At 38.4% G+C, this 12,774-nt stretch overlaps 1 protein-coding gene across 4 annotated transcripts in view; it reads left to right on the top strand.

Moving 5' to 3' along the window:
• The window catches only part of MND1 (meiotic nuclear divisions 1), a 57,624-nt gene that overhangs the window by 39,095 nt on the left and 5,755 nt on the right, over positions 1-12,774 (top strand). For 3 of the 4 annotated variants that reach the window (XM_017805768.1, XM_017805771.1, XM_017805772.1), the window contains exons 7-8: positions 1,323-1,367; positions 3,023-3,271. The exons of the other annotated variant lie outside the window; for it this stretch is intronic. In XM_017805768.1, the coding sequence (XP_017661257.1) occupies positions 1,323-1,367; positions 3,023-3,129 (152 nt within the window). In that variant the 3' untranslated portion in view covers positions 3,130-3,271. Of the gene's footprint in view, positions 1-1,322; positions 1,368-3,022; positions 3,272-12,774 lie in introns of those variants that run through there. 4 annotated transcript variants of the gene reach the window in all.

The raw sequence follows: 12,774 nt of genomic DNA on the forward strand, positions 1-12,774 counted from the left end.
TACTCTGCAGACTTGTTTTAAGTAAGGTTAGGTTAAGTACAGTACTGTTCCAAATGCCATTAGCTGCAAATATGTTGTCAGCACTGCCAGTCATGGAACTGAACAAGTGGAGGTGGCAACTAGCAGTCAGCAAAGTAAAAAAGGAATATCTCTCTCAAGCTAGGAACAACTTGAATTTCTGATGCATGCAGGCAAGCAAAAATGCCATCTTCTCACCCACTCTTTTTTTTGCCCATCTTTTTCTAATTGTAGACCATTTTAGAAACTACACTGGTTTTGAAATGTCATATTACTCCAATTTAAACATTTTTCACATCAGTTACTGAAGTATTAAGGTTAGAATAATGAATGCTTACCTTCCTGTGTGCTAGCAGGTGATTTTTGAACATAATTTAATTTGAAGTGTAATCTGTATAACAATAGATACCTGATCATATATTCACTTCCAAGCACCTCCTGGAGACAAATTTCATGCTGACCATTCAAATGAGTATTATCATGCAAGTACTAACAAGACTAACTGGGAATACCTAAGTTATGTGTAGGCGTGAGAATCATAATGATTCTGATAAATTCCCACATTACAAACCAACCTGCTTGATTTGATTCAGTACTTATTTTAATGGGAGCAAGGTGATCTGGGAGGAATTTTTCTTGATAGTTTTGCTTCATGGAAGCTATACAAAAGCTATTTGTAGTAATGGTAAATTACTATTATGTGTTTAGTTCTGGAGTGGTGGTAAGGTTGCTAAGCCAAATTTAATAACCAGAAACATTATTTTGTCTTCATTTCATTGAGGGGATTCTTAAAGCCTGGGAGACTTTCCAGAGCTCTATGATAAACTTTTGGATTAATGTGATAGACTGATGCCTTGTTATTTTCCTTATGTATATGGAATCATGCATACCCGTGTGATGGATTACTTATGTATAGAGAGAATTACAAAATATTTTCCATCTCCATTGCCTCTAGTATCTTCAGGCCATGTATCTAGTTCCAATCTTGCTGCAGAAAATTAAGCCCCCAGGGAAGCCAAAGTAGCATTATTTTAATTTAAAATACACTTTTAAAACTCACATTTGTTCATATGGTATCTTTTATATTCCTTGATCCTGTTTATCTTTAACTTAGCTTTGTGCTTGCTGAAGCCTTGAAAGTGTAAAACAAAAGAAGTATTTGGAAGCAGTGGAATAACTTCCCTATATTGTGTGGTTCTCTAAAAATGACATCACTAAAAATTTAATCTCCACGTCTTGAAACTATGGGATGATTTTACTGTGATGTATGCTTTTATTGTTGTTGGTGTTTTTCTCTGTTTCAGGCCAAACAAACAAAGTGGCCAAGGAGGCAGCCAATAGATGGACTGGTGTGTATTGCAGTGACATAACTTCACATTCGAGCAATTTCAGTAAAAAACCTACTCATTGTTAAGAATTTTAAATTTGATTAAATTTTTAAATTTTTTTGTTAGATAGTCCTCACTTAAAAAAATACAGAAATTTATTTTGCTTATAAACTGTTATGATTCAAAATAAAGACTACATCTTCTGAGTTTAGTTACTGAATGTACTTCATATGACATAATAGATTTGTCCTTCTGGTGCTGTCTTGCACACTGTTAAAACCTGCAGCTCATTTCCTTGTTAGAGTTCAAATCTCTTACAATCAGAAAAACAATAGAGACTGGCAATGGTGGTGCCCAGGCATTCAGAAAGTTTAATTCTATTCTGAATGTTCATCTATTTCTAAAGAATGCTTTGTGGAACCTTATTGCTGCTACCATGTGATGGATGCTGATATAAACTAGATATTTCTCAAACTAATTCATCAGCTTTTGACATGCAAGAAAAATGCTGCACAGTTTTGAGGAAGATTATTGTGATAACATTCATGTGGAAGTTTAACTCAATTTTCTGTTGTTTGCTATATTGCATTTCCATTTTGCAGAGCAAGCAATTTGTATGTCCTTATTTTTTTTAAATTATTTAGAATGTTGTTTGTAATTTTTTGTCTAGAATTGACCTACTGATGGACTGTTCACTATCATTGGTTATGAAAATGCAGCAGGATATAATTTTCTTATTCTTTTGACTATTATTTTATATCTTCATTGGCACTGGGTTGTTTACTGCATATGGGCAAATAAAATTATGGATTTGAAAATAACTTCTGGGAATTGTGTTGTCAGGGCTTTCTGCTTTTGATGACAGGCTGTTGTTCTCAAGGCCTCAAGTGAGGTAAAGGAGCTATGCCTCAGCCTGTAGAAAGTACTTTCCTTTAATTAGACAATTAGGTTATATGTTTATATTTTTCTTTTGAAGAGACAGTTTTAAAACCAAAGGTGTGATGGTTGAAGAAAATATTTCTAAGGTGTGCAGACAGAGAACACTTACTCTTTTAAGGAATGCTGCAATTTATGGGTGTTAGAAATGACATAATGGGTTTTAGAAATGACGTAATGAGTTTCAGTCAATACTGCAGTGAAAAATTATGTTAAATTGAAGAAAATGTATATGTTAAAGCTAAAAGAGAAGTGCTGATTAAAATAAAGCTTCTTGAATGTCTTCTATTTAACTTTCAAAAAATGTACAGTCTGAACAAACACATGGGACTAGAAAGGATTTTATAGCTAATTTAAATCTAATTTTTGCAGTTGTAGACAGTCAGTAGGTGTCTAGTTGAAGAAGGACCTATAAAATACTATGCATATTCACACTTACCTCATCACTATAGCAGGCTTACACTGTAATCATGCTTTTCAGTCTCCTTATAAAAGAGGAGCAAGGAAAGATAAAGAAAACATCCAAAAAAGAGGAAATATTTTACTTAGAACTGAGTAAAATTATGTTATTGACAAAAGCCTTCTGTTTTCTGTTCTAAATCTACCTAGTAATGATGTTTCCCACTATGTACCTTTTTCAGACACACAAGAGATATTTTAAATGGAAGGATTTGTAGCTAAGACTATAATTCATGCTTTCCTAAATATTCAAAGCTGAATGGTTTTCATTCTGTTCACAGATAACATCTTTTCAATAAAGTCCTGGGCCAAACGTAAATTTGGATTTGAAGAGAGCAGAATTGATAAAGGTTTTGGAATCCCGGAAGATTTGGATTACATTGATTAGTGTTCTCTTGATGACTGACACAGTTGTACATAATTTGTTATATATTTGCAGTTTGCATTTAAATGTGTATCTAAGTCCTCTCCAAAAAACTGACCATCCTTTAATTTGCTGGTTTTGTTAAAGTTAATAAAATTCTAAAAATATGTGTTGCATTTTTTGTCTTGTACTCTGCAGATAGTAAATATCTCGGTTTCGTCTGTGAGACAGACTTAGAATGGACAGAGGTTATAGGGAATAATTATTATAGAATCCTGATTCAACCCTTCCTTTGCTTAAGCTAGAACCTCCAGGGATTTATGTTTAAATATGTTGAAGGCTTTGGAGAAAGAACAGCGGGAGACAATATGGAATAGAATGAATTTTTCCCTCATCTCACCAATGAAATGGAAAAGAGGCATACTCAGTTAATGAAAACAGTGAGGCAGTGAGGGTGTGAGTAGAAAGGCTGAGGTCTGATTTCAGGTTGTTTTTTATTGTGTTGCTAGAACTACTTGTATGTTTAGTGACAAAATTTTGGTTGTTGGGCATCATCAGTGCTGAATCTGTTCCAGCAAATATAGTGGATTTGACACTGAGAAAGCTCTGGTCAAGAGTATAACTGCATAGAAGGGAGACTGAAGAGTACCCATCTATTCAGACCAGTGCAGCGAGATTTAGGATGCTTATTTGCGATGTGAGAGACTGAATTCAATTTGCTGTTCAAAATCAAGCACCTTTGGGTTTATGCGCATTTTTCAATTTCAGGCTAAAAAAGCAGCTAACCAAAATAATAACAGATTTCAGAGCGTCTTATTTTTGTTTGGTGAAATTTCACAGGCACCTCGCTTTGTATCAACTTCTGGTTTCTAGTTCTGGTCAGTATGTGGCTATAGAAAGACAGGTGGAAAGTACAGACTGGTCTTTACCTTCCACAGCTGTGGATTGTAAGACAGCATTTCTGCTGTACATCCCTGGAGGATATAAGCTTTACCCTTAGGAGGCAGGCAGGCCTGCTGCAAGGTAGATGTGTGTATCACTGAAAAGTGTCTGTCTGCCTTTTATGTAACCTTTGATGAGAGCATTGCTGAAAAGGTGACATTTAGCTGGAGATACGCCCAGAAATCTGTCTCCTGTGACCTTTCCAATTAAAAAGTTTCCTATCAGCTCAGCTCAGCGCATGTTAAAATCCAAGGATTTCAGCTATGCCCCTGGCAATTGTCATCTCATGTCTATGAAGACAGCAAAGTTATTGGGAAGATAGCAAGTGGAAGATTTTCCTCTCAAAGAGATAGCGTAGCAAGTTACCTGTTGCCTAAGGAAAATGTATGTGATGCCTGGCACATAGTAAAATGTCACTGTGCTTAAAATTGCAAAGGAGATGTTTCCTTTTATGTGTTTGGAAAGATTTTATTCCTAATAAGTCCAGTATTTAACATACAGGGTGTTAGGCACTTAATACACCTGCTGACTGATAAAGGCGTCATGCGAGGCGGTGGTGCTGAGCTGGGTGCAGTGCTCCTTGCCAGGCCTGGCGTCTGCCCCGTGAAGGGGGTGCTGTGCAGCAAAGCTACGTGGCGGTGCCAAACCAAAGTATTGGTGCACGTGCAGCTTGCTCCTGGATTTTGTTCTGGGAAACAGCAAAGAACGAGGGGTTTTTTTTGTTTTTTTTGGTAGTACATCTCCGGCGATTTTTTTTGTTTGTTTGGCTAAACACCTGGGTTTTTCTGTGACTATTCTGTACCGCCTAACAGGTGTCAGAAGCTCTTTGACACATCTGTGTCAAAGAGAGCACATAACTGCCATACACTGGAGATGATGATGACTCAAAAGGCTTGTTTGTATGAAGGAACATTGAGCACATTAACTTATTGATGTTTTTTGCTTCTTAGAATCGCTTTCATGTGGCCGACCTTCTACTTGTCAAGGAGCCTCACGTAATTTGTGGCCTGTAGTGGCTAGTACATCAAGACTTCCTCTGGTACCTGTAGGGATGAGGGTTTCTTACTGATTTTACCGCTTTGGCTACTTTCCAAATTCAAGAAGGAAATGAAGATGACCAGCTATGTAAGTTTAGCTGCAATATTGTGGCTTCCTGTTTGTACGGTAAAAGCATTGTGGACTATAATAAAACCATTAAATATGATCTAAATAACTGTACTTGAGATAGATTTGCTTAGAGATACTACAGTCAGCCCACATGGGACTGTAATAAAACCATTAAATATAATAAATATCATTTAAATAACTGTAGTTGAGATAGATTTGCTTAGAGATAGTACATTCAGCGAGCATGAGCAGTACCTTTAAAATGCCAAACACAGTCCCTTTGCTTTGGACACAAAAATTAAGCAGTTAAAGTGCAAGGCATTTCTAATAATATAATTTTCTGTAGAGTTTTGGGTTTGTTTTATAAGTACACCATAGAATATAGACATGCAGTTGCACTCTGTTTTCTGCTCCTGTCTCCTGCTGCTGGTGTTGGTTAGCAAGCCCGGCAGAGAATATGTCTGCTTCTGTAAGGACACAGTTTTGGAATAGCCAGAACTGAAATTTCATAGCTACAGAGAGGAAGGGAAAAGCTGGTGCATTGTCAGAAACTGATGCTTTGTTCCTCTAGTGGAATAGATTTATTTTGTGCTACGATTCTCATGATTCTGCATTTTTAGTGTAGATGAATTTCAACATGAAAAGCAAAGCCAGATCCTTTCTGAGACAAAAAGAGGCAATTTGTATGTCTTGAATATTCCAAAACACTTTCAGACTGCTGCATCTGCCCACTTTTGGAAGATTTTCTTCTTAAAAAGATATGGAGTAAACTACTAAATCCCACAGTATGAAACCATGTAGGATTGTGTGGTTTGAGATGTGTGTTCACTTTAATTTTTAAGAGAAGCTGAGACTTTTGTTTTCTGCTGAGTTAAAAGTCAGTAACAGTTAAAATTATTTTCCTTCTCCTGATATGTTTTTGGCTATTAGCCTATAGCAAAAATGAAAACACTCAACCTGATCTTGTGTCCCAATTTGTTTCTTCAGAGTTTTCCTGAAGTAGAATCTGGAATATTTCTAAAGAATCTAACATGAAAATGATGGAGTTTAAATGCTCGCTTTTACTGTTATTCTTGTGGTTATGTCACAGCTATTTTATGTACATGTCTTCCTCTTTTTTCTTTTTTTTTTTCTTCTGCCCTATAAGTTTTTTTGCCCATGTAAGGTAAATATTTTCAACTGTTAGAGCTAAGTCAGGAGGTCAGGCCCTTACTACAATTCAGTTTTATAATTAAAGCAGCTACTAGTGCAATATGGGAAAATCAAAGGCTATTGTTTTTAGCAGAGTCTGTAGCTCTGACAGGAACAGTATCAGGTCTAGCTTTTCAAAATAATCTCTTGAGGAGTTTATCTCTACAGTACCAGGCTGAAGTGTTGCCTGCTCTTTGGGACTGATGCTGATTAGCCACTGTGAAGCAACCTAGACACAAGAGAAAATATTTGTTTCTACTTGATCTGCTGGGAAACATTGCTGGTTTAAAGAAATTTTGCTGACTATGTCTGCCCTGAAACAGCCCATTCTTCCTTGGCTTTTCTTTTAACTAGCCATCTGCATGCTCCATACAACACCAAGCATGAACTCTAGGACTCCCTTTGTGGTGCTTGCAGAATGTTAAATGTTAACAGTTACAAAGGTTTACGTTTTGACATAAATGGGGTGCTAAGCCTTCCATTAATGCATCATCTGAAATGTCATTACTGTTGGGGGTGTTTTAAAAGGGAGAATCCAGGCTCTGACGCAAATGTCACAGTGATGTTGTGATCACGTGGCAAAGCTGGAACTGAAACTTATTGGGAGAATAAGGGGAAAAGAAACCCAGCTTGTGATGGTGATTAAGAACTTTGATGCAAGAGCTACTTACAGTCCTTCTGTCACCCAGGCATATATCCACTAGTTGGGTGATGTGACTGATGCTTATCTTTACCTTGTTTCTTGCAGAGGTGAGGTTTCTACAGTCATGTTTTCTGTCATTTTCCTTCCCAGTGTTCTTAAATTACCCAGCGATTTCATCCAGATTTTCTCTTGAGGGGCTGTGGTACGAGCTCACAGTTTATCTGTTCTGCTTGGCTGGCTGCTTGATAAATACAGGCTTTCCTTTTCCCACTTGCCAGTTTAGGGACTCGAGAAGGGGCAGAGCATGCTGGGGGCAGGAAGAGGAAGGAATGATGTCAAAGATGACTGTAAAAGACCAGGAAGCATTTGGTTCCTGCTGGTGATGGAGTACATGTGAGGCAGCATTGCTGGAGCTGAGATGGAATGATGTGCATCATTTCAGTGGGAAGGAACGGGGCTTCAACAAGCAAAGTCCTCAACTAATCCTCAGTGTCACACATGTGACTGGGTTCTTCCGTTTGCAGTTAGCTGACATCTAGACACAGTGCCTAAGTATTCTTGTGCTTAAGGGGTCTGCCTTCACAGCAGATAGCCTTTCTCTTCATCTTCTTTTTCTCCTTGTCCTATTTGCATTTTATCTTCCACCCCTCCACTGTCATTTTGCTTTCAGATCTACTTACAGAAACTATGTAGGCTGAACAAGCAGCACACTACAGTCTGTACAGATGGTTGTCTGTCTTACTCCTCCTCTTGCTGACATGCCTGTCAGCACACTCACCTTCCAGTGCGCAGGCATACAGGAAGGCGAGCATCTATACGTTAGAATTGTCTTTTTAAACTGTATGGGCAGAAGGTTGCACGTCAAGAAGGCTAGAGGGCAAAAACATCTGTGAACACCACCACTGAACTTTTCAGGGTCACTTGAGAAGCTTTATAATGCCCCAGAAATGAATGAACAGTTTTTATGCTATGGATAATGTGGTCATTCAATTGCTACCAAACCTAATCAGAAAAATTTTCCTTATTAAAAAAAATAACTGCTGAAGTATTTATAAAGAACAGTTTTCAAGCAAAACCTGCTGGGTAATTTTCTGTTTCCAGTTTTTGATGAAAACCCAAGTTATTCTGAGAAACAATAAGCCTTTCTACATGCAGAACTTCATTTTAAAATACACTCCATCCTTCTCTTTCAAAAAAACTTACTGATCTGTTGGCAACCAGTGCTAAAGTAAATCCTGTAAGCAGTCCAAGGGGCACCTTTTTTCGGGTAAGATGATGAACCTCAGCTGTGCTGCAGCTGAACCTCAAAAGGAAAAGTTGTTTAAAATTGTGGCTTCTAGAGAAAACCAGTGGAAGAAGAAGTTGTGTTTGAAGTGAGAAGGGCCTGAGTTACCACCTGCATACTGAAGCAGTGTCTTACAGGGATCCACCTCTTTCCCTGGACACCTTTGATCATGTCACCTTCCTTCCAGGCTGCACCTCAATGGCATTGAGATTTTTACGTTGAGGTGCAAAAACATAATTTTTTTCCTCATTTTCGCAGTCTACAGTGGGAAAAATATTAATGTTTTCTCTCTTCCCCTTTCTGCTTAGGAAAAAAAGGAGAGCAAAAAAGTCAATTACATCATGTTTTCTTACATTACCATTACTACCCATGCAAAATAATGCCTCTTGCTGGTCCTAGCATTCTGGAGGATTTTTGAAGGAAGATAAAAGTCAAATTTTCATACTTTGTTTTCAGTTTCTCAGAAAAAAAATTATATATTGAATCAGATTTTTTTTCTGTGTTATGCTGGCAGAAATGCTTTTTGATTAATTTTTTCATGGACATCAATTAATCATCATCATAAACTATATTCCTCTGTGGGCTTTCTTTTCTCCTGAAATATATTCTAGGCAATATGCTCTTCACTATGTTTTTAAAAGTAAGTCTATTTCTGAGATCAGTCATAAAAAAAAAAACAAACAAAAACCCCACAAAAATCAAGGCTCTGTAGCAGACCTGTTTGTTATTCCATGGTCATTAATATTGTACCTGTTCGAAAAGGATATGTAAGAAATAACACTCAAGAAAGTTATACTCCAAAACACCAGTCTGTATCATCTGGTGAAAGGCAAGAAGCCTGGATGATATGTCCCATTTTTGGTATAAATATCATCAAAGATTCAGTGAATGAGTAGATTTTTTTCAAACAGCTATGTTGAACAAAGCAGCTTCAAGATGGAATCCATCAACTTTTAATGGTCTTTTCAAGTTAAGCTGTTATAAAAGTGCTGGTTTGCTGTTCTGACCTTAGATTGGAGGTGGTAAAAGTGAAAATAGTTAAAATAATTCAAAATCAAAATTTCAAATTAAAATTTTATGTTCAAAATTGGATATCACATCTATCTTCTTCTTGAAGCTGTCTTCTTCTTTAACAATACCACCACCAAAAAAAAAGTGCAGGAGCCTTTCCTTGTCATTAACTATCTAAATCATTAGAAGATTGTACAAACCTAGGGGAACTATGCATGTCTGAGTAGGACATACGTCTTCATTCTTTCAAGTAGGCATGATCTAAAATCTGCATTTTGGGATTGCATATTTTCATTCTTACCCTTTCTTCAATGCTTATCCTAGTAACCAAAACGGAGAGAATTTTCTATTAGAGGGCCTTTACTGATAGGCAGATTGACTGATAACTTGATAGCAACTTGGGGAAATGGAAAAAAAGGGAATTTAATTTCAAATTTTTGGTTCATGTTAGACTTTTGCCTTGTCAGTCTTGAGCCAACAGAGTGGGCATTGTCTAACCTCTGGTTTGAACCAACTTCCCAAATTAGAAAACCGTAAATGAAAAGCATTAATTCCTGAGTTGCTGTGCAAATATTTCCTATACCAACCCACCAACTGCATCATCCAGCTTTTGGTAGGAACCAGATAGAAAACAATAGTGACAGGTTTTTGTAAAGTTTTTTGCCTTTTTATTGTTACTATTATTGCTTAGTATGTCTCCATCCTGAATTAAGGCCAGAGGGAGGACAGTTCACTGCTTAAAAAGCACAAGCAAGACCTATGCTTAGATCCACTTTTGATAGCAGTTTCCCCCTCTGCTCTTCCAGACAGCTTTATTTTTGACAGATTTACCCTGACAAATGCATATCTTTGCAAGTGAGTGGTGAGTAGTTGTACTCTGATGCAAGTGATTTTGCATCATAAATTAGTATGCAGTAGTGTAAACAATAATTTACAATTAAAATTCAGAGGACTAGGCTTGCAGGTGTACTAGGGAGTTACTGAAAGAAACCATTTGATGTCAAGCTATCTAGTTGATATGTGATGTTTTTCAGGGTTCATATTTCAGGAGCTTTAGTTTTGTTCACCACACCAGTGCTAATTGCACAGTTCTGTCACCTCTGGTATGAATGACAGCAATGATGGAGGGTCACAGGGCCTTAGCTTTTACTAAAATGAGAGAAATTTTGCCAAGAAGCCAGCAGAGAAAGAACCTTCTGAGCAGAATCAGTCTCCTTGAAAAAGAAATATTTCTGCAGTGAAGTCCTTACAGCTTGCTTGATTTCTGAGTACTTCAAAAAGTATTCAAATCTGATTAAGTTAATATATTTTCTCATCCACTTCTGTGCTCACATCCTGCAAAAGCCCAGGGTTTGCCACTTGTCTTTGCTCCACCTGACAGGTGTCATCTTATCTTGGGTTTGAGCCGTTAGAGACTGGCCCCAGGAGTTTGGGCTGTGAGGTTCTTCTTCCAGTGCTGTGGGTGGCTGTGAGCAGAGATACTGCTCCTCCGTTACTGGTGTGCAGAGAACGGCCTCGTATCTAGAAAGCTGAAAAGGTCTTGATAGCCTTGTGTGAAAAATATTTGTGGCAGTGCTAGTAGAACATTATTCCCTTTATTTTAGAGCCCATGTCTGTGTATTTCTCTTTTGAAGTCTGTGTGCAGCCTCCTATCCCTCAGCCTTCATAGTTAAAGGAGAAGCAATAAAATTAGAAAGTAGATGCAAAACAGAGCAAAGACTGAAGATGAGTGGAAGGAAAAAACCTCATGACTTCTACTCTGAATGTTTTAACATTATGTGTTGAGAGACATCCTAGAGGTCCCTCCTACCTCTGCTGCCTTGGGGTAGCAGGCATTTCTGTTTCCCTTGTCTGTGTGGCAACCACAGGAAGAAGCAAAATAACCTGAGTGCAAAGGCACTATAATGAGCAGGAGGGCTGCCCTCCTCACTTTGGCCAGTCACGTGTTCCTTTGCATTTGACAGCTGTGACTTTTCAGACTGCCAGGGGAAAAACCAACTCCTTCGTAGTAAAACTGAATGACACAAAAGAAAATGACAGCCTGAATGAACTAACTCAAGCAGAGGTGCTCACCTGTCTCTGGCTTTTGCATGCTGAGAGATGCAGTGCCAGTCAGCCTGGCTAAAGCTGTGTCCTGGGAGAAGCTTTTGAGTCCCATGTCCATAGCTTTGAAGGTCATAAAAGCACAGCAATAGGAAGCTGTGACTGTTCCATTTAGCATCGCCATCCCATGCCGCTTTAAAATGTGTTATTTTTGTTCTTTGGGTCATCTGGTCAGGTTATCAGTCCAGTTAGGGGAATGGGATGCTGATGATTCACTGTCCTTTAAAATAAGCTCTGTACCGTAGATGCTTTCTTGTTATTCTCAAAATCGGTTTCCATGGTAACTGTCACTGGAACAATCTTTTTTTGATGAGAAGGAGGAAAATTATTTCCTTTTTAGGAATCCCTCTGCTCAACCTAGTAAAATTCCCTTTTTGCTTGAACCCTGCTCAACTCTAGGGAATCAGGATTCTTATCTTCATTCATCTCCACCAAGTGTGACCAGGGTTTCACGCCCACAATTTCCTTCTCCCCCTCCTTTCTGCCTTTTGAGTTTAAATCACTACTTTTCACTTCAGGGATAAAAATCTGTGAGATTCATGCTCCAGAATTCCTTGGCGTGTGGCTTCCATCTTATCTTTTGGCTAAAACTTCTTGAATTGCACCTGATTTTTATCAAAACAGAATAACTTTGCTGGAGCGCTCTTTGCAGCGGGTCTGGGAGGCAGTGCAATGCAAGATGCTGCTGGATATCATGCTTCTGGCCTTTCCCTCACTGCTCATTTCATTTTACAGCTGGGCCCCAGGATGCGTTTCAGCCAGAGCACTTGATGCCAAAGCAGAGCCCAGTAATCTGTAGTACAGTGTGGAGCTTCTCTCGAGGAAAACTTGTGATTGCTCAGAGATTAGTCATGCAGAGACTCTGCGAACAAGTCTCGAACTCTACATATTTTGTAATATCTTGCTGCAGAAACAGCTGTCGCCTGTCAAAGTCAGACGCGAGATGCAGCTTTAGCCTGCTGTGGAAAAAAGGAGCTCGCTCTGCAGCATCAGGCGGCTTCAAGACTGAAGAGCTTTTGTGGAAAAATGTGCTTCAGTCAAATGCCACTTGAAGCACAGTTGCATTTCAGCCTAGCCTCTGGAAGGGACCAGCCTGAGCATATCTTTCCATGAGCATCATAAAAAGTATTGCTAATTTTTTTTCTGGAAATTAATTACATTTTACTTATACCTGAGTCTTACCTGCAAAGTAAGGGAAAGATCTTACTCCACAGTGCAGTTTCTCAACAGAAGGTTTCCTGGCATGCTTTAAGCACAATACAGTCTCTTTTGCTTCTGGCCCCCAAGCAGGTTATTGAGCATTTTTCAACATCTGCCTGGACATCCCTAGGGGTTTAGAGTACAGCCGTGCTAAATGCCGTGCGAGGCATTGGGGCATCTGTGTCTC

The sequence above is a fragment of the Lepidothrix coronata genome, unplaced genomic scaffold (assembly GCF_001604755.1).
Source record: "Lepidothrix coronata isolate B3197 unplaced genomic scaffold, Lepidothrix_coronata-1.0 Scaffold13, whole genome shotgun sequence".
In the NCBI taxonomy this organism is placed as follows: domain Eukaryota; kingdom Metazoa; phylum Chordata; class Aves; order Passeriformes; family Pipridae; genus Lepidothrix; species Lepidothrix coronata.